General features: G+C 40.4%; 1 protein-coding gene across 1 annotated transcript; it reads right to left on the bottom strand.

Moving 5' to 3' along the window:
• Positions 1–4,211: 4,211 nt before the first annotated feature.
• On the bottom strand, positions 4,212–24,545 carry lmbr1l (limb development membrane protein 1-like). Its single transcript, XM_074644367.1, has 17 exons — positions 24,274–24,545; positions 15,274–15,358; positions 12,154–12,187; positions 11,689–11,828; positions 11,080–11,183; positions 10,259–10,382; positions 10,094–10,162; positions 9,939–10,003; positions 9,745–9,817; positions 9,553–9,642; positions 9,350–9,426; positions 9,171–9,248; positions 8,352–8,425; positions 7,986–8,076; positions 7,825–7,891; positions 6,525–6,686; positions 4,212–5,962 (listed from the first exon to the last, which is right to left on the bottom strand). The coding sequence occupies exons 1-17, from the start codon at positions 24,334–24,336 to the stop codon at positions 5,877–5,879; spliced, it is 1,482 nt and encodes a 493-aa protein (XP_074500468.1). The 5' UTR covers positions 24,337–24,545; the 3' UTR covers positions 4,212–5,876.
• Between the last annotated feature and the right edge of the window lie 509 nt (positions 24,546–25,054).

Raw genomic sequence — 25,054 nt, 5'->3', positions numbered from 1 at the left:
TAGAGGTATGATGTTGAACTACAGCGGTGGCAAGGGGGCTTCAAATCCAAATTTCACCTCGGGCACCAAAAGGGCTAGAGCCGGCCCTGAATAAATCAAATTTCTTTAATGAACAGAACTTGTCAGTGTGAGAGCAAACAGTTTAACCGCCAACAAATATGACCCGTGGGTACCCATAGAACCCCTTTTCATTCACATATCTTGAGGTCAGAGGTCAAGGGACCCCGTTGAAAATGGACATGACAGTTTTTCCTCGCCAAAATTTAGCGTAACTTCGTAGCATTATTTAACCTCCTTTGCGACAAGCTACTATGATATGGTTGGTACCAATGGATTCCTTAGGCTTTTATAGTTTAATATTATGCCAGTATCTTCACTAGCTTGAAAACTGAGCCCGCAGCAACCTAAAAATCACAAGTTAAGTTAAAGAAATGAGTGGCGTTAAACCGAATTTGCGTTAACCCGTTATTGTTGCGTTAACTTTGATAGCCCTAGTATAAATTATCCAACAAGTGTGTTATTATGATTTTAGTTATTCATGTGTGAATCTAATTTCGACAACCTCAGGGCAGACATATCCTTGCAAACCCCCTGTGATCTTTGGGGGGGGGGGACCACTGATTTAGAGCACATACAGTATATTTACAGTTAAAAAAAACCAACTCATGTCAATTGAATAACTTTGAACCAACATGCCCTTGCCTCTGTCAGCTCATCCCACCCATCAACAGTGCGTGAGTCAACAGTGATGACCCTGTGCTGATGTTATTAATAGACATACAGTAGAAAGTGAGGGTCTATGAGGGAACACAGCCTTGACACCCCCGTGACTGAGACTTACAGTGCTGCCTTCCGGTGTTTGGGGAGCCAGCCTGACCCCCCCTCCTTGACCCCATGCACCACAAGACCTCTCATATTATTTTTATCCGTCACAGAACAATAGCTGGGAGCGTCATGAAAAATGTGTCAGATAATTCCAAAGAGGGAGCAGAAAAAGAAAGACATCGTTGTGTCTGACACTTGTAATCACATACGGATGCTTAAATTAATGGCGGATTTAAAAGGTCGAAGTGTGTCACCGTCCTATCTGCGGCTTCCTGGAACACTTGAGGACTCGATGCATCATGGTCAGTTTCTTTCACAGTGACTTTGTTTCAAGGAATCTTTAGCCCACTCACGACAGAGCTGCTGCATACTTTCTGGATGTTTGCATAGTTTTGTGTCAGTGTGTTATATCTCAGTGATTGCACGATAAAGATGCTTCATCACTACTAAAACGCTCTCTTATCCAATGAGCACAGAGAAACTCTTATCTTTAAAGCACCTATGAATTTCCCAGATTGTGAATGATCTAAAACAGCACTTAAAATATGCTTTTGGTAGTGATGAAGCATAGGTCACTGAGCTCCACGGTGACCATGGAAAAGCATCCTTCTTGGGGAAGTTTCCAGAAGATCCAAGGATGTTGTAGGGAGGGGTGGCTAAGGCGAAGCTGCATCTTCCTGTCCTTATGATAAACATGGAAGAAAGCTCAAGTCTGGCCCAGATGAGAGATATCAGCCTTCACGACAAATGCAAGGAATGGGTCAATCAAAAACACTTTCACATCTACAATCACACACGCACCGGTGTTTCTCTTCAAAGCCGAGATTTCCATCTGACATGAAAGGGAAAGGAAGGAAGCAAACATCTGCGGGTTGGAGATGGAAATAAAGTCATTCTTATTAGTTTTTATTTTGGTGCCCCTCATCCTCCTGCCTTCCCCCTGCCTCCTCCTTCTGGTTCTTAGCATTTCACTCCCCCATTTCAGGATGGGAGTACATGGCCGGGTGAATGGTTGGGCTTCCTGCAAAGCCACAGTGCAGAAAACGAGATCTTTCCTGCCTGGGTTAGCCTACTCCTGCTTTGTTCTTTCCAAATGGACGCCTGTGCTATTGCACCTGGGCTCATGGTCGAATACAGCACATATACCTGCAAGCTGGGTTAACTGAAAGAAGCACTGATACTGGCAAATAAAATACATCTAATGCAGCCAAGGATTAAAATAGGATTGCAAAGCTGTTATTTATTTAAGGATGCAGTCATTTTGAAACAGAAATTAGGTTTTGGAACAACTTTGACATCTCAAGTGTTTGTCTCGTCTTTTGGAGCTGAATAGACACTCTGCAGGATCCACTTCCTCAGATGGAGGCCGTTCGAAGGGTTGGGAGGGAAGGAAAGTCAAGGAACTGACACCTAACCACCTCCCTCCCCTCTCCCAAACACACACACACACACACACGTCCTTTCGCTTAGCCCACCACTACACCGCCCATCCCACTGTCTCTCTCACCATGTTATCAGTGCAGGAAGAGGCAGGGTGGTGCATTCTGATGTGGCTGCACACACTGGATGATTCTTGGCTTTGTGTTGGCAGCTACTTGCCACGCTTCACCTTTAAGAACACTGCATGTGTCGTGTGATGAAATCCACACATAGTGATGTAAAATGTATACGCCAAATCCAGGTTTAAGTTGCTTTGCTCAACCTTGATTTGGCCTTTGGAAAAGAGCAGCAATGTACTGAGGTTGAGGCGATGCTGCACTGACGTGGACAATAGACGGGGAGAAGGGTGGGACTTCCTGGCTCAAGACAAGCAGGTCAAAGGTCAGGTATGATGCTATACCTTGTTTTGTGAACCTGACCCCCCAAAAAAAACCATTTATGTTGTGTAAATTAAACACTGTATGCTTAAAGAAGAAGAAAAACATTCACCCAAAGTTATCCGATGAAACAAAGGCCGGCGGCAGTCGAGTGTGTGAAGCAAGTGTGCCGCGAGTGTGCACGCAGGGTGGCGGGCAGCTATGGCAAAACGGACAGTGTGACCCATTATCAGTTGATTAGCGGGCAAGTCTCGCCTTTTCCTGTGAGTGGTTCTGCATTTGCGAGCGTACAAACGAGGGAATAACAGCCCCTAATGCGCTTTGGCACGAACTTCAAACGGCCGACTGTCAGGAAAGCTAATCTGTGTCTTTTTCCCCCCTTCATTCTCATGTTTTGACAATAAAGATAGCCTATCTCATCCCATTACAAGCTGCCCGTCTCCCGCCTTGTCCCTGATATGCCCCGACAGCCAGTCCAATAGAGTGTGTTACCCAATGGGACTGCTGGGACACTTTGATTGCACTGCTATCAACCTTTATATTTTGCTGCAGGGAGAGGTGCTATCCTAGTGTTTCTCCAACTAAATCCAAGGTTAAGGGATATGTAGGGTTGTTACATGCGCTCTCTCTGTGTGTGTGAACTATGTACCTTAATAGAGAACATCAGCAAATCCAGTTTTCTTTGTAACATAAGAGCGGTGTCCAGACAGACTTTCAGTCGTCCAGTTGTGGCATTGTTGCTTTAAAATTCAAGAATTTCAGTTCATGCTCACTTATCATCCAGCAATGCTTAAATGTGCTTCCCAAGGAGTATAGTGAATAATGACTGCATTTCTGAAAGTGTTTTTGGCCCTCTGAATCACAAACTCTTGATCTCACTTGTGACAAACATTAATCACATTGAAAAAACTCTGATCATGCACTGACCCCTCTCTCTCGCTCACCTTATATGTCACTTCCTCAGAGGGTAACCAGTCTCCAGATGTGCAAGTAATGTTACGGCGACATTTGAGTTCATTTCCTTTTAGCAAAGGAAACGCAGTGCAAAACAAAACCCAAACCAAATAAACTTAATTAAAACATCCAACAAAACAAAACAAGAAATGCAAACAAAAATCAAGAGGGAGAAATTAATCAGAGACGGGGTTTTCTTGAACTGGATTTAGAAAAATTAGATAAGGAAATGAACAATAGGCGAGGAAAAGGGATGGAAGAAAGGAGGTGGGCGGTGGGGGGGCGTGAAGGAGTGAATGTGAGTGGACGTCGCTTCTCGGGTTTTTATCTGGCAGTTGCATCAGAGTGGGGAAAGCGTGGGCAACGGCTGTAGTGGCGTCGCGGCTGGATGCCGCTGACAGACAGGCCAAAATATGTCTTTCTTCTGCTGCTGATTAAAGAAGTGCAGCAAAAAAAGGGTGGAGGGATGTAGAGGACAGACGCCCTCACCAGTCACACCCACATCAGATCAGTCACAACGCAGCTACATTTCATAAAATGTAACAAACATATAATGGCATCAAAGAGTTTACGGTAAAAGTCATCTGGATGTGGATCCAAAAGGACACAAAGAAGTTAAAAACATAAGACGGTTTTATTGCTTTCTGCACATAAAACAATAAGAGCATTTCGAAAGTAAACAATAAACAGGTTTTTTGTAATCTTTGAGAACAACTCTAAAGAATTTTTCATCGCAACTGTATCACATTCAGCATTTTTAACAACTGTTAAAACATGTGAAGTATAGATCCCAAAATGCCCATAAATAATGATAAAAACAGTACATTATAAATGTTGTGTTCCCAAAAACCAAAAGAAAATTTCCCAGAAAAAGTGAAATGAGTAAACCTCAGAGTGCTCCGTATATATAATACAATTAATAACTAACCAAAAAGAAAGAGACTCTGGTGTTGGGTCTGAGAGACACTGTCCCCTGCTGGTCAAACCAACAGCTAATAACCTGCTGATACAGCAGCAAAGGCAAACGGTGACACAGGGTCACCAACACATTGAAGATGAGGAGATATAGATCATAAACTTAAAGGAATTTAGGTTATCAAAATATAAAAACTGACACCGGAGAAGATTGCATGGCTTAGATGGTCACATTCGCTTCTTAAAACTATTCTAAGCTTTCATCAAAATTTTTCCAACGAAGAGGATTGAGATGAAAAAAAAAATACTTCACAGAAAATCAAAAGAAACCATTTAGAAATGACTTTTGGTAAAGTTAAAAAGTGTGCGTTTACTTATAAAATATTGCACTTCCCCACATAAATTCTTAATAATTCACAGTGCTATTGGTCAAAAGGCAGAAGTCCCTCCTAGTGAGTGTCACATGGCATTCAAAAGTCTTGCATAAGACAAAGTGTAAAGCTTTATTTGTAGTGTATTTTTGTAAATGCATGAGTCAGACTCAGCAATCGTACGGTCATCTACAAAAGTAAAAACCCTGCTTCATGATAAATCACCATAGATAGAAAATGCTCTTAACTCTTCTAGTAAACTGGGTTTGTAAAAGAGCTCCAACACTGAGATGAATACCTCACTCTCATCGTTTTCCCTGTGTAACCTGCAGATCCATAGATAGACATGGTACTCTGTGTCCCATTTGCTCCCATTAAGAACTTCCTCACATAAACTTACATAACACTGGTGCAGACTGGACCATCAAACACATTGAAGTAAGATTCCAAGTCTTAAAATAGTGGTACAACCAAAGAGGGGGAGGCGTGGGGAAGCCACAGAGAAAGAGAGAGCACTCAATCGACCTGGAGCAGGAAGAGGAAATTAAGTCACGGTTACAATGTAATATTTCAAAATAACTCTGCTGACTTTCACATGTGTCAACCGAACAACGGCTATCCACTGGATCCTCTTTTCATCAGGTTTTGTGGGGGGGGGGGGGGGCAGCTCTCTTATTGTCCACGATGGCAGGACTGCCAATATGGCTTTTCCCCCTTGTTCCAGTCGTAACCATGACTCAGCTAACCACACTTGTCCTTGCAGTCAAATAACTGCACAAAGTTGAACCCTGATATATTGGTCATTAAACACAGCTTCAAGCAGAGCTCCCACTGGACACGGCAAAGACAGACTCTGCCTCCTCACACGGAGCGACCTGACCCATGTACCACCTAGCAAAATGGACTGAATTTGCAAATGCCTTTAATCCAATAGGTGCACACTTGAAGTGGCTCAGTTTCTAAAGAGGTTAAGAAAGGCAGTGTTGAAGAAAAGTCACTGGATTTTAGACAGTCCACTGGCCAGGAGGAGTCTGAAGGGGACGGTGGAGCGTGACACGGTTAAAGGCAGCCTGTGGAGACCTGCAAAACAAGAAAAAAAAAGGACCATAACGTCACACACAATCACAAGGTGGAGCACGTAACTCGCAAAGCTAAGAAAAATAGTGGTTTAGGTGAAATGAAAGTCTATTAATCACAGAACAAAAGTGAGTTGGGAGGCAATGGGAAAGTGCAGGAGAGCTGCCATGGTGCAGAGATGCTATCTGTACTGTGAGGAAGGGAGCTGTGTGTATATGTGTGTGTGTGTGTTTGGCGTGTCCGTGCTCCGAGTGCTTGTTTGTGTTGGGTGGAGGCGCAGAGAGTGTGTGTGTGCTGTGAGGGGTCTAGGGCGGTGTGCCTGAAGGTCCCCAAGGGGACCCGACTCTCCTCTTGTCCCTTTACACTTTCCTGAAGGAATTGTATTCTTTCTATCTGAGGAAGAGAGACCAGCCCACAGGGAAATGGGGCCAAAGGTGGGAAAAACTTATGACACGGCTACCGGAGTGCAATGAATTTTCCGCACAGCACAATCCCACCGACAGAAAAATATGCTTACAAAGAACTTTCACCTTGCTTCGTGAAATAAAAATGAAAGTAGACTGACCAAAGGCACGGATGAGCTCTCTCTGTACTGCCCAGGTGACGGTCTTGATCAGGGAGGCAGAGGTGAGACCAGCAAACATCATGTTGTACAGGAAGACGATGTAGAAGTTCCCCAGCCAGTTATACCGACCAAAGTCTCCCAGTAGATCGAAGCGGGTGATACCTAACACGACGGAATAGAAGCAGAAGAAAATGTTTTACTTGTGAATGAAGTGCTCAAGCCAGGCCTCACCTGCAGCTACAGTATTCATGGCATACAGAGGCCCTCTTGTGGGCGTTATTAAAACTACAAGTCAAATGTTGATTCAGCAACTCTTGTCATTACATACTGCTGAGTCCCAATTCCAGACTACATACTAAATTTACACGTTGTCTGCTGTATGCTACTTGTCAACGTATATTCTTTTTGCAGTTACTATACAAGAAATCTACGCCACTTCAAAAACAAAGAGTGCACCTTTTTTTCCACAGATTTACAGGTAGGGTTGGTGGAGTTGTTCAAATACATTTTGTTATATTTGTTGAAATTCTCATTACATCTCGACGGCAACCAATAAGTCAAATGTTCTGCTAGTTACTTTCACTGGAAAAGAGTTGGTTACACTGGGCTGGCTTTTTCAGTTGGATATTTTTTTTTAAATCTAGTGTACTCTTGCTAGTTTCCAAGACTACCAACCTTACCTTTAATACATTTTTTTCCCATGATCTTCTTGTCTCATAATTTATTTTAATGTACTTGTTTCTTGTATAATTTGCAATAACTGGAGACACACTGGAGTGTAACAGACTACTTCAATTTTGCTGATTATCTGAATTGTCAGGAGATTGTTTTGTATGTGTTTTAGTCTTGTGCTGTTTATTCTCTAATATTAAATTATGTTGTGTTATTCTGTGTGTGTGTGTGTGTGTGTGTGTGCGTGTGGGTGTGTGTGTGTGCGTGTGTGTGTGTTCGTCTTGTCCGGTTTATTTTTGCACTGTCACTATGCAAGTCTATTTTGTGGACCTCAAGAAGCATAGCTGCTGCAAGGCTGTAGCTAATGGGGATTTTCATAAACATATGTTTTCAGCTGTAAGTAGCTTGCTACTTTCATTTGTGCTACTGCATTGTGGGACTTATAGTGTAAAACAACAGCACACTCAAAGAAGCATTTTTTTTGGTATGCATCCTGAATTTTTAGTATACTATTCCACTGTGAACAGACCACATACTCAAAACCTGCTAAGAATCAGTATGTGGTGTGAAATCAGGACCCGTCTGTGGTCTTTGATAAATAAATGTTCTACTTGGTAAATGTCCTTACCAAGTGTGCGTGAAAACACTGGCAGTGCAGAGCTCAGGATAAGCAGTGACACGCAGTTGGCAATTATCTGAAAAGAGCAGAAATGTATGACTTAACACACACCATCACTAGTTTCTGGTTATATCTCACTGTGAGAGAAGATACATGCAAAGGTTATATACCTGTGTGAGGTTGGTGTCCTGTGCCCGAGGCAGGAGGCTAATGAAGAGAGGAGAACAATAGAAGCCCACCACTGAGGACACCATCAGATAGCTGACATTCATTTTAAGGACAACAATGGAAAGAAGACTAATATACACTCAGAGATGGTAAGTTATATCCAGAAAGTTAATTATCAATGTAGATGTAACAACATGAGTCAACATAACGCACTGCTCAAATATCAAGGACAGTCTGTAAGTGGATGAGTCAGAGCCAAATGGACCTGACAAGTTAACTGTGTGTGCGCACACACACACACACACACACACACACACACACACACACACACACACACACACTCACAGGTGAATGGGACAAAAGGATACAGGATAAGGACTACTTGAACTGCAGCGCCCAGTGAGCCGAACATGGAGAAGGAGGCCATCCCCAGGTGAGGGTCCTAAAACAAGCACAAATAACAATCATCAGTGTACACAGATGAATGGCTGTGGCACACCAAGCATGAAATGTTCTTTCTGGCTAAATCAGGCGGCAACCTCCCTGTCTGAAAAGTGAAGCCAATCTGGAAGTGCCTTAAACTTGCATTCTTTCTAATAGCCAGCAGGGGGCGACTCCTCTGGTTGCAAAAAGAAGTCTGATTGTATAGAAGTCTATGAGAAAATGAGCCTACTTCTCTCTTGATTTATTACCTCAGTAAACATTGTAAACATGAGTTTATGGTCTCAATCGCTAGTTTCAAGTCTTCTTCAATACAGCATGATGTTCATTTAGTAAATTATGGTCCCATTTAGAGTCAAATAGGCCATAAAGGAGAGGATGCTTTAGGACGTGGCTACCTTGTGACAGGTCGCTACCACTGCGTTGTCTGGTCTGGGAGTTGTCCTCGTTTTTGTCTAACAACTTTAACCGTTTCACAGTGTGTTTTCCGGGCATGTAAGTTAATTTTAACATTTTGGTCGCCTATAAATGTCTTATTCAGCATTTGGTTCTACTTAGCTCCACCCTCTCGTGTCACTTCTGCTTGCGAAAAAACAAGATGCCGATGGCCATTGGCCGAAAAAAACAAGATGGTGAAGGCCAAAATGCCGAACTCGAGGCTTCTAAACGGTACTCCACAATCCAACGGGTGACGTCACGGTGACTACGTCCACTTCTTATTGACAGTACATGGGCTAAATCCTCACCTCCATTCCTCTGGGCATAGCCGTCTCATCCAGGAGCAACTCCAACACATTGAAGCAGACCATCAGTACACACATCACCTGAAGAGACATGAACAGCAATTAGACGACAATTAAAACAACCATCTGTGTTTAAGTTAAACAGCCTGTGAGAATATATCAATAAATAATAAAGCCCGTACCGTCAGTGCGAGGAGCCCAAGCATGGCCAGCGGATAACCCAAGTTTCGCTGCCATGGGGACGCTTTCCTACGCATTTCTGTGACGAAAGCAAGAAGAATAAAAGAGAAAAGGAACAACAATAAATGAGCGCACAGCAACAACTATATAATGTAATCACTGTGAGAGAAGCCCAGCAGAGAGCAGCCTGTTCAGTAAATCTTACCTAGGGCAATGCGCTTGCTCCGGACCGTTTGGTACTCTTTTTTCATCGCATCCATGTTCAGCCGGACCCAGCACGACTTCGTACTGCCGCCTTCAACCAGATAACAACGAATGATAGAGACAAAAAGTCAGTCAGCTTTAAATTGAATCATCAGAAAATGGCAAAGGAGTGGGCTCATGGTGATGCACTCACAGTTCAGTTTCCTACAGAGCGAGTCTTCCTCAAATGTGGTGCAGCTCAAAGTATCTTCTACATCTTCCAACAACTGAGGGGGATAAGAGGCATCAATCAATTCGGAAAGCACAGTTCACAGCCACAAGACAACTGTTAACGTAAAGGCTACTTAATGCAAAGTGGGAAGTGTAGTCACTCGGTCTGTGACTCACCCGCGGTTTGACCAATAGGCTGCCAGTTACACTGAACATCCGGGACAACCCAAAGGGAGTGCACACTGGAAAGAGAAACACACAGATGGTGATATGCTAGTCATATGCTATCGTCTTTGGCTGCTCAAGTAATTTTGATAGAGATATACACTTACACAAAAGCAGCAACACTCCAAACAGAGAGATGCCCGAGTACAGGTAGGGAAGGTAATACTCCCACAGGTCTGAAATACAGAGTAGGAGAGTATAAGCAGCTTTATTAAAAACGATAAAAAACAATTGTTACGGAGGGATTTTCAGGTATGATGCATGTGACTCACCGTAGAGGCTCTTCCTAGCGATGTTGTCATGGAGGAGGGCTGACGCCACCCACACAATGCCCAGCACGAGCAGAGCCAGAAGCAACAGCAGCACAACTGCTTCGTACACTCGTGCCATAACTCCCTACACAAATAAAAACAGATACTCTGTGATGTGCTGCCAATTTACAGATTTACAGTTAAGACTTTATTAACCCATTTGTGTCCGCAACTGAATTTGTGAAAGTGTTCTCCTGGCTTGTCTAAGCACAAATATCAAGACATTTTCAAAATCAGTCAAACCTTTTTCTTATCATACTATATTTAGTATTTGGGCACATGGGACTACTGTTTTTGTAATAAACTCCATTAAACATTATATTTTAGGAAAACACAGTATAGTCCCATGTGCCCAAATACTAAATATAGTAAGATAAGAATATGGCTGCATCTCAGAAACTACAAGGAACTCAATCAATTATTTGACATCTATGAACTCATAACAAGTTGAATATCATAGGTCTGCACACATATAAAAAAAAAATTTCATATGGAAAACATTTAATAAACACAATGTTAGCTTTTTTCGTAATTTAAAAAAAATCCTGACTTTGACTATTAATAAAAGTGTGATTTTTGTGAAGTAAACATTTCGAAGTTGTACTGTACTGTTGAATACTTGTCCAAAGTATGTGCATACCAGATTTCAATACTGGTGACCAATCAGAGCATATGTTGTGGCATTTGTCCTTAACATACTAAATATAGTCTTTGGGCACAAATGGGTTAATTGTTTCTGGAGTCTAGAGGTGCCATTTGTGAGGCAATGCCAAAACTGGTACCTTTCTGGACCCTGCAAATCCCTCAGACTCTGTGAAGAAGTAGGCGAAGGGCATGAGGAAGACTAGGGACAAATTGGAGAAAAGGAAAACTAGGTTCCACAATCCTGACGAGAGAGGAAGAGAGATGTTCAAAATGTTAGTTTCCAGTGCAAACATCCATCAGGGATAAAATTACAGCAAAGCCTTTTAGCAGTACCACTGTCAACCACAGTGAGGTATAGTCCTTCTAAGCAGTGTTAGCATGACAAGACTGGCTATTTGCAACAATTTAAAATGAATTAAAAAATTAGATTATCATCAAAATGTTTCCCGCATGACACAACACCACAGGCCTGGTTTCATTTTGAGCTTCAAAACAAATTACTTTCCATCTCAGTTGATCAATTGAAAAAATATATTGATATTAGACTGGAGTTGGAGCAGCAGTAGTGGGGAACAGCTGAAACGTACACTGCGCTGCACACAGCAAGGTCACAGCCACTCTGCCCATATCAATTATCGGTTTTGGACACAGGCCTGTAGTGTATTGATCTGGAGGTTATTACCAGTGATCCAGTGTTGTTTGACAGGTTTTCGTGATTATCAACTTGGAAAAACATTAAGATGTACCGTGGATAAGAGATCCATTGAGCCACTGCATGTAGTAGCTGTGGGGGAAGGTGAGCAGCACCTCATTGGACAGAATGGAGATGGGGAGAAGGAGCACAGCACACACTGCGACAGACAGGGTGAACGTACACAGCCACAGCCTAAGAGAAGGATAAAGACAAGCTATCAGTGAAATCACATCTGCGTTTGTGTTTAGCCTAACAGCACACAGCCTAGGTGAAAGGCTAGGGTGGCAACGGTAATACAGTGCCAGCGTGTAGGGACAAAGGGCGGCGTGACACTGACTGAAGTGCGCTCATCCAAACCAACAACCATATAAACACACAAACGATGCCGCAATAAATCTACAGCCAAATGGCCTCAGGCACATGCACATCAATCAATCATTCACATGGAAACTAATCAAAGTGAATGAGAGAGAACAGATTGCTGTGGATCAGTTAATTATTAGAGGTTTTTACTTACGCAATTTTGTTGACGGTGGCATCTTCAATGTCCTCTGAAAGAGAGTAGAGACATAAATGGGATTTAATCTATTACAAAAGTGATTCAGACCATTTGTTCTTATTGATAAAAATTTTTTGTAGACAAATATTAAAAGAAAATACATCCACAGAGCCTTTAGAAAGGTGCTGAATAAAAGTATGGCTTTTCCTTACTAATATTATGACTGTGAATGAGTCATTTTAAAAACTTTGACGGGTCCCAAATTAATGTTTTGTTTATCTCTATGGAAGATATCTGACGTTTGGTTCCCACTTCTAACAAGGCTTGCAAGCCAACAGTAAAACGATGTAAGTGTCACGTGGTATCTCTGAATCGTCAGCGATCAAATTGCCAATTATTGGGAGAAAAAACTGGCTGAGTTCGACATTAGGTGCCTGGCAACCACTTGTTGTGAAGTGAATGCAGTGGAACGGGGGAGGGAGAATGCGACATTTAGTTGCTGAATGTTAACAACGTTATCAATAGCACCTTTAATCACCAACTATTTTCATAATCGATTAATTGGTTTGAGTAATAAAAAAAAAGTCTAAATACTCTGACTCCAGCTAATTAAATCTGAATATTTTCTTGTTTCTTTCCTCCTCTATGACAGTAAACTGAATATCTTTGAGTTGTGGACAAAACAAGACGTCAGAGGACGTCATCTTGGGCTTCAGGAAAAACTGATCAACTTTTTTTTTTACCTTTTTTTGACATTTTATAGACCTAACAACTAATCGATTAATGGCGAAAATAATCCACTGACTTATCGACAATGAAAATAATAATTAGTTGCAGCCCTACCACAGACATAAACAACTTTGCTATAACTTTGTGACTGAGGAAGACTTAAATGCATGTTATTCTGAGTGCAATCAGATAAAGTGTTGAAATATTAATACAGCAAGCCTGTGTTGGTAAAAGCTGTCTGGGGCAGTGTGTGTGTGTGTGTACTGTATATACATAGATATATAGGGCAAAGGTGTAGTAGCAACAGCCCATACGAGGCTGGCCTCCGAGTGGGGAGTGAGTGAGGGGCGAACATGTTAGAACATTCTGTTCAAGCAAGACCAACTCTAGCAAAAACTGAATTACATATGAGTACAACACAGCAAAGAGCAAAGTATTTAGAGTATGAAAGGGCTACTCCCTCGACCCATCTGTAAATGTTACTATAAACCCCAAACATCTGTAAAACCCCAGAAATCTGTTAAGTATTATGCAACATGCTGTAGATCTTTAAAACTTTACAGTGTCAGTTGCTCTACTTGCTAAGTAACGTGCACCACGGTACACAATACTGTAATTTCTTTTTATGTAAATGTTGGCACAGTTTTCTAATAATGTAATGCCGGAGGAGCAAAAACCAGTTCTTGTTCCCTCATTGTCAAAAACAACTCCGCTGAGAGGTGTTGCACAATCGGCATTTAGCTACAGGGCACAACTGTTCTGCTGTTGTTAATGCACAGACAATATCTACGACAGTGGGTAAACACATAGCAGGTCCTGAACTTCAATAAAAAAAAAAAAAAAAAGAGCTGGCCATGTCCCAGGTTTCAGCCCAGCCGAGCCACAGCGGAGCAGAGAGACCTGGCTAGCTGGACATCCTACATCTGCTTCCAATAGTGGCAAGTTATTGGATTTATTATGTAACTGGCGGCCCAGTCACCCTGCAGAACTTTAAACATCTTCTTAGTTCTAATAGAGAACATATTGTAGATCCAACTACATGTTGCACTTATGCACATGCTTGTCTGCTACAAAGTTAATTGTCAATATTGTGTTGACCAAAACATAATTTTCTATGCTGTGAAAAATAAAAGACTGAGCATAATGAGCCAGTTTCATGATGTTGTTGGTTGTACAGTAGAAGCTTGTAGAAAAAAGCTCTCCTTTGAGATGTTTTTGTCTAAGTAGAGGGGCCTTAAGCTACAACTCAAAAGTACAACCCTGTTTTTCTTGTCCAAACATTCTTCACTCCCCCCCGATCCACAGAGATCCCCCCCTGAAGAGGAGGTTAATATGTTACAAAACACACCTTCTGCATCTCTGGACGGCTAAAGCAAAGGTTCAGAGCCTTGGGTTGAAATTTGCAATCCTGGCAGTGTGTCAGCTTAAAGCTATATTTACATGTAAGCAAACTCAGAAAACAGCCATTATTAAAATCAAAAAAATTAGAGGTCGACCGATGGTGGATTTTTAAAGGCCGATATAACGATAGTTTGGAGCAGGAAAGAGCCGATTAATTGTCCAAAATTTACTTGCAGCAACCTAGTCGGCTACTTTTGTATACACCGTTTTGAATAAAATTAGTTTTTGTCACTTTGAATTTAATCATTCGTAAGAGAATATCCTGAAGTGTGATTTCATGCATTACATCGGTGGAATATGTTCTATTTATTTACAATGGGCGATGCGCTGTTCTGTGACTTACAGTATGACTGGCCAGGATTACTTCTGTTGCGCGTCCCGTTACATTGTTAAATGCCAGTCTTACAAACCATTAATGTTCGTGCATTTTCCCGTCTCATGCGATTTCATTTCATGAATGGATAGTAACATGGCTGGATTATTTGGAAGAGAGAACGCCAAATTTTTACAGTAAGCAATTTCAAGTAACAGTGAACGATTTATTTTCCTCCCTGTCTGCCTGTCTTGTATCGTGGACAAAGAGCTGATCGTGTTGCATGATATATTCGAGAGATGACTTTTTTTCTCCCCCTCTACCTTGACTTTGTGCATGGAGCCTCCATGTAAAAACGGTGATATACGTCCCCGCGTGACTGTTGGAGGCTGCGCAGCCATCGGCCACTATCAGAGCCCAGTTCCGCCGATAACGGTCGTTTGAAAAAACGTACTATCGTCGCCGATTAATCAAGATAGAAATGTGGTGTTTGAACAACACCTGTTCTGGCTTGAAAAGTGTGGCCTATATACTCTGTGGAAACAAATTCCATAACAGCGATGTAATCAGTATACTTGTCAACACCATCAATTCCTCTTCTGGCAATTCTCCAAAAGCCTTTGTCAGAGAGCAGTCTTTGTGTGGTGCACCTGAGTGACGGTGAGAGACAGAGACAGACAGATTTTAAAACTCACCTGTGACAAACTCGGCAGCCTTCTTGAAATGGGTAAGTATGAGGTAGGATACTATGTAAAGGCATGTAAACAGGAGTACACAGATCTGCAGAAGAGACAAAAAAGGAGATAGTGTTATTTCTTTGGCTTGTTTACACAGCTTATCGCGTAAAGGGAAGCGCAGCCTTGTAAACAAACTGTCATGTTCTGTCCAACACTGCTGAAGAGCAACACATTTATTTGGGTTGGCTCATATCTCTGATTTAGTATATTCTGATAGGTCTTAAAAGTGGGGGTGGATACGCGGCACGGATACCAAAAACATCCTGACGAGATAGAGAAGGCATGGAGGAGAGGAGCTGGCAAGCATACAGTCATGGCTGCAACAGATTTGTTCCTCATAGAATATTCTGTTTTGTTTTTTTGCAGATAAACAGCAAGAAATAATGATTAAAAAATGCAAACAGCCAAAAACATTCGCCATTCAAGGTCAAAAGAGGCAGATGGAGTCTGAAGATTACCACTTTATTCCAACAAAGAGTGAAATGGGTGACAGTGATAAACAAGGGGGGATTAAGGGTTAATAGGGACAGATAGCCCCCCTGCTGCTTGTAAAGATCACTGACATTGAACGAAATCTACCGACAAATTTAGGCTAAACCTATATTCACTCAGCAATCTGTTGTCTGGCAAAGCTCTCAACATTTCCCCCCAAAGACTGAAGTAAATCGCTTGTATGACCAACACACAAAACACGAGAGAACTGTTAAATGTATCTCCACATCTTCCAGATAACCTATAGTTCTACTGTGGACAGTCTGCAACAATAGTCATTGCTCAGACACACACTTTAATGAATACTCAAATATTTCTCAACCGTGTGAACCACTCAGGACAAAAAAAAAGTGACGTTGTCATAGCAAACAAATTGATAGACACATTCCGTACACGTCTGTGCACAATGGCAAACTTGTGTTTCAACAAGTGATAGACGGTGCATTCACTCCTCTCTGCAACAGAATATTAGGTGCTAAGAAGAGGAAAGGGCCAGGTAGAAATTAAAACTAACCCTGTGAGTGTTTAAATCTGACAGCTCCAGTCCAACTCTATAAGCAAACAAACCCTTTACAACATTTTTAAAATACTAAACAAGACTGAAAGTCTATAGCCGAGGCTGTAGCACTCATTTCACGCCACAAAACAAAGTTGTTCCATGTATAAAAACTGGACAAAAAATGGGCGTTGTTGTCAAAATCGAAATGGTTTACTCGCTCTACAGCGGGGATTTTAGGAAACCTCACTCTCAGCTAGTCTGGCTTAACTCTACGTTGTTAACCATGATAGTGAGTCAGTGTGTTGATTGCACATTCATTCAACAGTGGAGATGCAGTGCATCAAAGTATTTCACTGACAGATGAATGCAATAAGGTTTGCTGCCAGATCATAAAACATCTCCACATAGCAGCTCAGAAGAGGTTCACAAATGAGGTAACAGGATGTAGAAGATTTTCCCCAAGGTAACAACAGCAGCAAACAAAGAGAGAGAGGCTCTCTGGAGAATGACAGATATGTGACAACAACATACAGGTGTAAAACCTGTTTCTTAAATGGATACAAACATAAGCATAAAAAGTTCCATGGAAGAACAAAGAGCCTAGAATTTTTTATTTTTTTTTCATTAAAGTAATGTTACTATAGTATAGTCCAATTCATGTACTATAAACAATAAAAATAAAAAGTCCCAGAACAGTAGAGGTCAAAACTATTCATGGTGAGACAAGGTGCATTTACATCAGTGTTTCTATTATTCTAAATTCATAACAAAAGAGTATTTTAAAATGGATCACTGGGACATATGGACATATGGACCTATGGTAGGCTACAATAACAAATGGAGTTGGGGTACCGTCATACACCCCTCCTCCTGTATGTCTCCAGGAAGTGCAAGATGTTGACCCACTTTAGAATGTATACAAAATCTTGGGTCGTGTCTAGAAGGTAACCCATAATTTAGGAAACTGTTGCAAGATGGTTAAGGTTAGGCATTGATGCGCTAGAATAGTTAAGGTTAGGCATTGACCTTGAATAGTTAAGGTTAGGCATTGACCTTGAATAGTTAAGGTTAGGCATTGATGCGCTAGAATAGTTAAGGTTAGGCATTGACCTTGAATAGTTAAGGTTAGGCATTGACCTTGAATAGTTAAGGTTAGGCATTGACCTTGAATAGTTAAGGTTAGGCATTGACCTTGAATAGTTAAGGTTAGGCATTGACCTTGAATAGTTAAGGTTAGGCATTGACCTTGAATAGTTAAGGTTAGGCATTGACCTTGAATAGTTAAGGTTAGGCATTGACCTTGAATAGTTAAGGTTAGGCATCGACCTTGAATAGTTAAGGTTAGGCATTGACCTTGAATAGTTAAGGTTAGGCATCGACCTTGAATAGTTAAGGTTAGGCATCGACCTTGCCCTGTTGTTGAAATGTGCTATACAAATAAAGCTGCCTTGCCTTGCCTTTCCTTGAATAGTTAAGGTTAGGATATGTTGTCGAGCAGCAATTCTTGCAAGAATATTTGCACGTTTTTGCAATTTGCGGGTTACCTTCTATACACAACAAAAACCTGGTTGCATATGGCTAGAAAACTTATTTTACTATAGCTGGTAGCCACCTCTTATCTTATTTGACCGACTGACCATGCGTCCGTATGATTAAGACCACTTGTATTTTGTATTTTTTGTAGTACAGTAACTGTTTTAATTTCATTTGGACGCAGTGTATTCGGGCAGACTAATGGACTTATGACATATGAAATGTTTTTCTCTCAATCAACTAAACTATACTTGTATAACATCACAAAGTTTGATTCATGTAAACAGAAATGACCACTAACAGTTAAATTGTCCATTTGTACATGGTAAAGTTTATCGGCCTATTTTAGTAGTTTGGGATTTATCCAATAATTATCATTACTGTCAATGTGTACTTTATTTTTTATTATCTATTTTAATTTATTTTATTTTATTTTTTTATTTAATTTAACTTGCATCGGCAATGGGTGAGGGTTGGGTGGGTGTGGGCTTTGGGAGAAAAATACCAAAATATGGAGCGACAATCATTTACATTTGCGCTCTATTTGTATGTTTCTGTACACCTGTTGTTACTCCCAATAAATTACGGAAAAAAAGAAAACTTATTTTAATTCAAACTAACATCAAATTTCATCTGTTGAGAAATATGTGTGTGTGTATGTGTAGTGTTTTACCATGTAAGTGGGAATGATCATTGGAAACACACTAGCTGCATCACACAAACAACAATGGACTGTACATAACAACTTATCAGCTCAGTCTGCAAAAATTGTTCAATTATGCAGTCTAATTTGCTGGTTAATCCAACAAAAGGAAAAGCGGGGAACAAAGGACAGGTTTTGGGTGAGAAATAGGTGGAGGGGTAGAATAGCACCCTTTTAGTCCACATGCTGATTGGCAATATTGAGAGCTGCCAGCACATAGCAGGCCACTGAGAAGAGAGTTTAAAGGATCCAGAGGGACATCTTTTTGCTGAACACAATATCCCCGGGCTTAGAGTTCACAAAGAGCATTTTAAAATTCAAAGAGTAACCTAAATATCATTGCACTGATTCAAGCAATAAACAATGACGCTCAAATGTTTTCACACGTTGCCTAACCTCGTAGTTCCTGTAATAATTCAAAGGAACGGGAGGTTGGCGGTGGCACAGCACAATCCTTGCAAAATGTCAAGTGGACCCCCGAGTGTGTTATTTCAGGGGCACCCAGCCTCTTGTCCAACTAAACACGTTCAGGCAAAGCATGACGGGCTTTGTTTAGAAGTAAGAGGATAGATTAGGCAAGACCTATTCACGATTGATTCAACAGCCAGAAATAACTTAAAACGTTGCATGGGCAAAGCTATGCTAATCCAAAAGAAGGTGGGCAGCTGCAGGATGTTGTGTCAAAAGAGTTTTGATCATTTTACTGCAATGAGTCATGCAATATTTGATAGCTTGGTGATATAAGATTTCAGAGAAGCAACAACTGAAATTCCAGGTAGGGAATTTGTATCCTTGAGAATAGAAAACATATATCAACAATGTGCTTTGATTCTTTTTTCCGCAAACAAAGCCAATCAAACAGACTCTCCTTAAAAACAAACAAAGTAAGAAAGAGGTATGATCCAGCACGCCCACAAAATTACAGATCATTAATGTCTCTCAAAACTCCAACAGGAAGTGATTCCTAAATAATACACATTTGTAGTGGACTATTACATTTTCCAATCAGTCTTAACCATATCTTTTATAGATAACATGGTATTCAAACAACTTTTCTCAGGGTGACTTGATATCCTGATGCGTGCGGAAGCTGGGTGTTCCCCGTCTCTCAACATATTGAGACGTTTTATTGTGCTGCTCATTGATCCTTCCTGATCCCTTTAGGCTCAGGGTGCGGGCTATGGGTGTGTACACTGGTTCTAACAATATCTTTAATCAACACCTGATACACTTGCCAGATGCTGTGATTTAAGATGATTTACTAGTTGCATTATTAGCTCTAGAGATGCACCGATCCAACTTTTTCAGTCTTGTTTACGATACCTGGGTATCAGCCGAGTTGTGATCCGATACCAGTGTTTAATTAATAAGCTGTATGCCTCACTGTGTGGAAGTGACTGGGATCATTCTTTTATGTGTAAGGCAAACTTAAACATTGTGTTCCTAACTTTGTAAAACATAATAAATACATAGATATGAATGCACTGAATTGATATTTATTAAGATAATCTGACACCACCAGATCGGCCCATTGTCACAGATACCCGATCCACCTACTGGAGTCTGTATCGGAACGATAACCGATATACGTATCGGTGCATCACTAATTAACTCAAGTGAAGACAGACATTTGGCCTCAATCAAACTTTCCCAGTGATTAGCTGGTGCGCCATATTTGGCAAAGGTATGAATTTTGAGCTGTGTGTTTACTTGGCATTGTTTCTTCCAAATAAGGCAGAGTCAATATGATCTATTCATAACTTAGAAAGAATTACTGTTGATTTACAGGAATCTGGCACCAACTGATGCTACTGTGAAGCTTCTGACTAAAAGCTGTGTAAAGTCAACACTTCACATAAATATTGCCTTTTTTCCTGCCAGTCGAGCATAACATTTTTACCATTCGTCTGTGCTCTGACAACATGTTTACGCAGAGTACTATGATTATGTAAATGAGCATTTCGGTCTTCTGAGCACCAAGAGATCACTGCTGCTCTTCTGGCCTTTGTAATGTGTGTCCTGTGACTCTGCAGCAGGATCCCTAAAATAGTTCTATGGGCCATCTCGGTCTCAGATTATAAGAAGGAATTTAATACACACACTATTCTAATACCCAAATGGTTTGCAAATGCATTTGAAAAAGACCTAAAGCCTAAAGTAATATTTTAAAACATCTGATTTGCAGAAATGCTTTGGGTGTCTAGTAGGGCTGAACGATATTGAAAAATTATCTCATTGCCATTATTTTGACTGGTATTACAATTGCAATATGATTTGAGGGAATGATCATTTTTACACAATTATTCTCGTTTTCATTGAAAAACATATTAAAATGATTATTGTGTGATTTTTGTGGGCATCTGTACCAAACGAAGATGTTTTCTTAAGTCTGTAATATGATGTGTAGGCCAGGACATCTCTGCAGCAACACAATATTTAATTTAAATGCTAATTTCACACACAATTCACCTTTAACAAATATTACGCAGTAGGCCATATTGCGATTTCAATACAATTTTGATTAACTGTGAAGCCCTATTATCTAGGAACCTTTATAAATAAGATGCTTAATTTTAGCCTCCTATATATTTGCAAAATCTGAAATAACCTTAAAGTTAATATGGATAAAAAAAGCATTTTTCTACTTTTCGATGTGTACTGCACAAATTAGTTTAACTTTAATTGAGACAACCCTCTACCTCCCCCTCTTTGCCATTTTGTTTTGTGTTGAAAACGCTCAGGTTAAAAATGTAAGATTCAAAAACACACAGCTTATGCTTGTCATTCTCTTATTCTGCCATGTTATCTCTACTGTATCCATCTATCTACATCTACTGTATCTTTCAAGGAGTTCAGCCTATATCAACTGGATGCTATCTGAACTACTACAATTGTATTTACACTGCTGCCACACACTCTTCCATTCAAAATGAGCTGACCTAGGATAAGCTCGGTCTAAAGCCATTAATGAAAGAGATGCAGGGCAGCTGACCAGCCATACGGGGAGCACGGAGAGGAGATGGTAAGCTGGAGGGCAGCCAGTGGCTTAAGAAGGCGGTTGTGACTAATTGCATTAGGTCTTTAAGTGAAAGGGGCAATGACAAAACAAGGTCATAAGAATACATACGGGCTATACATACGTCTGCTAATATATGATATGAGATTGCTTAGAGGATGTAATCAGCTCTGCCTGTGATACCTAATGTGGTCAGACTGATATAATTAATAACAACTTTAATTTGGAAATATCCGAGACAACTTTGCACGATTTTGAAAAAATATCTAATTGTGATTATTTTGACTGATATTGTAGTTGCGATATGATTTGCTTTATTAGAGGGGATGATCATTTTTACATAATTATTCTCATTTTCATTGAAAAACAAAAAAATAATAATTATGGGGTACCAAACAAAGATATATTATTAAGTCTTAAGAATATGACGTGTAGGCCAGGACATCTCTTCAGCACAACAATACATAATTTAAAATTGGTATTTTGATACACATTTCACCTTTAACAAATATTGCTATTTCCTCCTCATCCTGCAATTTGAAAATTGCAGTAGGCCATATGGCAATTTCGCTAAAAAATTGTATTCATTGTGCAAAAAAATGGAGAAAGACAGTTTTGGTCTTGTTGTGGAGCCAAGTCAGGTTCAAAAACACCTTAAATTGCCTCAAATTATTTTTGCTTTGGTGGCTTCTGACAATTCAAAGTGCGATTTCACAGAAGAGATGTTGACTTGCCATAACAGGAGAAGCACGGGTGTAACTAATGACACTAACGACGGCTCAGTCCCATAAATGGTCCAATATCAGAGCCCTGAAACTGGGACACCTAAACATAATGCCGTGGTTATTGATGTTATTAGTAACACTTGTGGTTTTGTAAATTGGCTGCCCTGAAATAGGCCTTTTGGCTTCACTTGTTCATTTATTCTACCCTCGTCTTTGCTGTTGGCAATGACTCAATCTCCCTAGGAATCATTCATTTTTTTTCATTTTTATATTATTAAATCATCCATAAATGTACAACCCGTTCACTGGCCTTATCTACAGCGGCACAGTTTCTGCTCATCGTCTCTTACAGTACTAGTACAATTTGACCGTAGAGCTTTTTCTTAGCTTTTACAGATGGGCAAAACCAGGACAAATTGATAAGTCACTGATTCTAACAGTAGAAAAGAGGTTGCTTGACATCGCCCCTTATGTAACACTGTACTGAATATCAGCAATATCACCAATCTCAGTAAAATTTAACTGCCTATGGGATCTGATTGTACTTTTTTATGGTTAATGGTTAAAGGTCAGTGTCCATGTGCCTTGCTGTAACTGAACTGGCAAGTCTGAAGTTCAGAGTGCTGGTGTTGCACAAAACCTCAGTCAGTCTCTGGCAAAAAACGAGCACAGTAGAAGTAAATTGCATCATTAACAGTATGATCGAACTAAAAAAAATGTAAAGTAAGGTGATCCAAACCATGGAAAACAGATAAATGAAGCCACCAGTGTGTTCGTGTTGCACATAACAGAGTCAGTCTCTGGTAAAAACCAGCACAGTAAAAGTAAAATGCATCATTAACAGTATGATCAAACTAAAAAAATGTGAAGTAGGGTGAACCAAACCATAGCAAATAAGATAAATGAAGCCACCAGTGTGTTGGTGCTGCACAAAACAGAGTCAGTCTCTGGCAAAAACGAGCACAGTAAAAGTTAAATGCATCATTAACAGAATAGTCAAACCGAAAAATGTGAAGTGTCTTGAATATTGTTGTGTTTTGTTGCTGTCGCTTTTGATGTTGTGGTCATTGTTGGTAAAGATTGTAATGTGATTGTGTACTGAAATGTGTAGCCTAACATTTCAAATTGATTTAAGTGGACTCCAGGAATAGCTGGGCTTCAGCCAAGACTAATGGAGATCTGAATAAAAGATTAAGATAAAAAAAAAAAGTAGGGTGATCCAAACCATGGCAAACAGATAAATGAAGCCACCAGTGTGTTGGTGTTGCACAAAACAGAGTCAGTCTCTGACAAAAACCAGCACAGTATAAGTACTGTAAATTGCATCCTCTACCTCCCCCACTTTCCCATGTTTTTATGTTCTGTGTTGAAAAAGCTCAGGTTAAAAATGTAAGATTCAAATACACACAGCTTATGCTTGTCATTCTCTTATTCTGCCATGTTATCTTTACTGTATCCATCTATCTACATCTACTGTATCTTTCAAGGAGTTCAGCCTTTATCAACTGGAATTGTTGCACAAAACAGTCAGTCTCTAGCAAAAAAAACAGCACAGTAGAAGTAAATTGCATCATTAACAGTATGATCAAACTAAAAAAATGTGAAGTAGGGTGATCCAAACCATGGCTAACAGATAAATGAAGATTTGAGAAGAGGTTAGAAACTCACAGGAAGAGAGCACCAGATGCTGAGTAAGCTGCTTCATGTTCCTGTGTCACACACCACTAACCAGCTGCATCCTATGCAATAACTAACGTCTCTACACACAACACTCAAAAAACGTTAGCACAAAATGACCTAAAAGTCACGTTAAACGTAAAGTTAGTGATGCTGAAATATGAGACAACTTTAATTGGAGAGTTGAGCATCTGCCAAGTCACAAAAACAAACTAAAAAACGTCTTAACCTTCTCTTTTGTCCTGATTTATATAGTCAGAGTCGACCTCTCATTAATGCATATGACGGTTACGTTAGCAACAGCGTTACTTACTATAGTCTCCCGGACACGGTTGTGGAAAAGTTGCTCTCTAACCGACACGTCGTCCGTTTCCATTCTCTGAAAACCATACCAGTATCCTCAAGGCTTAAAAGCACTGGAGGAAGGAAAGAAGGGGGATGTGGGGAATGGTTAAAAAGTTAAAACATGTTGTTATTAATGCCGTTGGATGGATGTATGGCTGTTCAGCCCGGCTGCTGCATGTAAACGGCTGACTGAGCTAGCTCCGCTGCTAGCTACGCTCTGATAAACAAGGAGGGGTCGTCAGGGGGCGGGGCCTAAGAGGAGAGGAAGCTCGAGCTCTACAGGTAGCTGTCAGTCAAACACTATAATTAATACGTCATCATCATCATGCTCAACATACCAGAGATGATTCAAATGTTCATGTTGTGTTGGATGTGCATGTGTATCACTGTCTCGTGCTTCATGTTGGCTATCAGTGGTGGAGGGTAACTAAGTACATTTATTCAAGTACTGATGTACAATTTTGGGGTACTTGTACGTATTCTGCTCATGTTGCTATTATTTTTATTGTATATATTGTGTGTGTCTAACTTTTCCATTTGTTATAATATATATATATATAGTCTAATTAAAATTAGTCAGCTGCAATAAGTGCAATTCTGAGGTACTTGTACGTTACTTGAGTATTTCCATTTCTACTTTATACTTCTACTCCACTACAATTCAGAGAGAAAAATAACTTTTTATTATTTATCTTTTAACTTTAGTCACTAATTACCCTCTAGATTCAGATTAAGAATACTGAATTTAT

This window comes from Sebastes fasciatus, chromosome 8, assembly GCF_043250625.1.
Source record: "Sebastes fasciatus isolate fSebFas1 chromosome 8, fSebFas1.pri, whole genome shotgun sequence".
Taxonomy (NCBI): domain Eukaryota; kingdom Metazoa; phylum Chordata; class Actinopteri; order Perciformes; family Sebastidae; genus Sebastes; species Sebastes fasciatus.
Note: the sequence above shows the minus strand (reverse complement) of the source record. Positions and strands in the feature narration are given on the sequence as shown.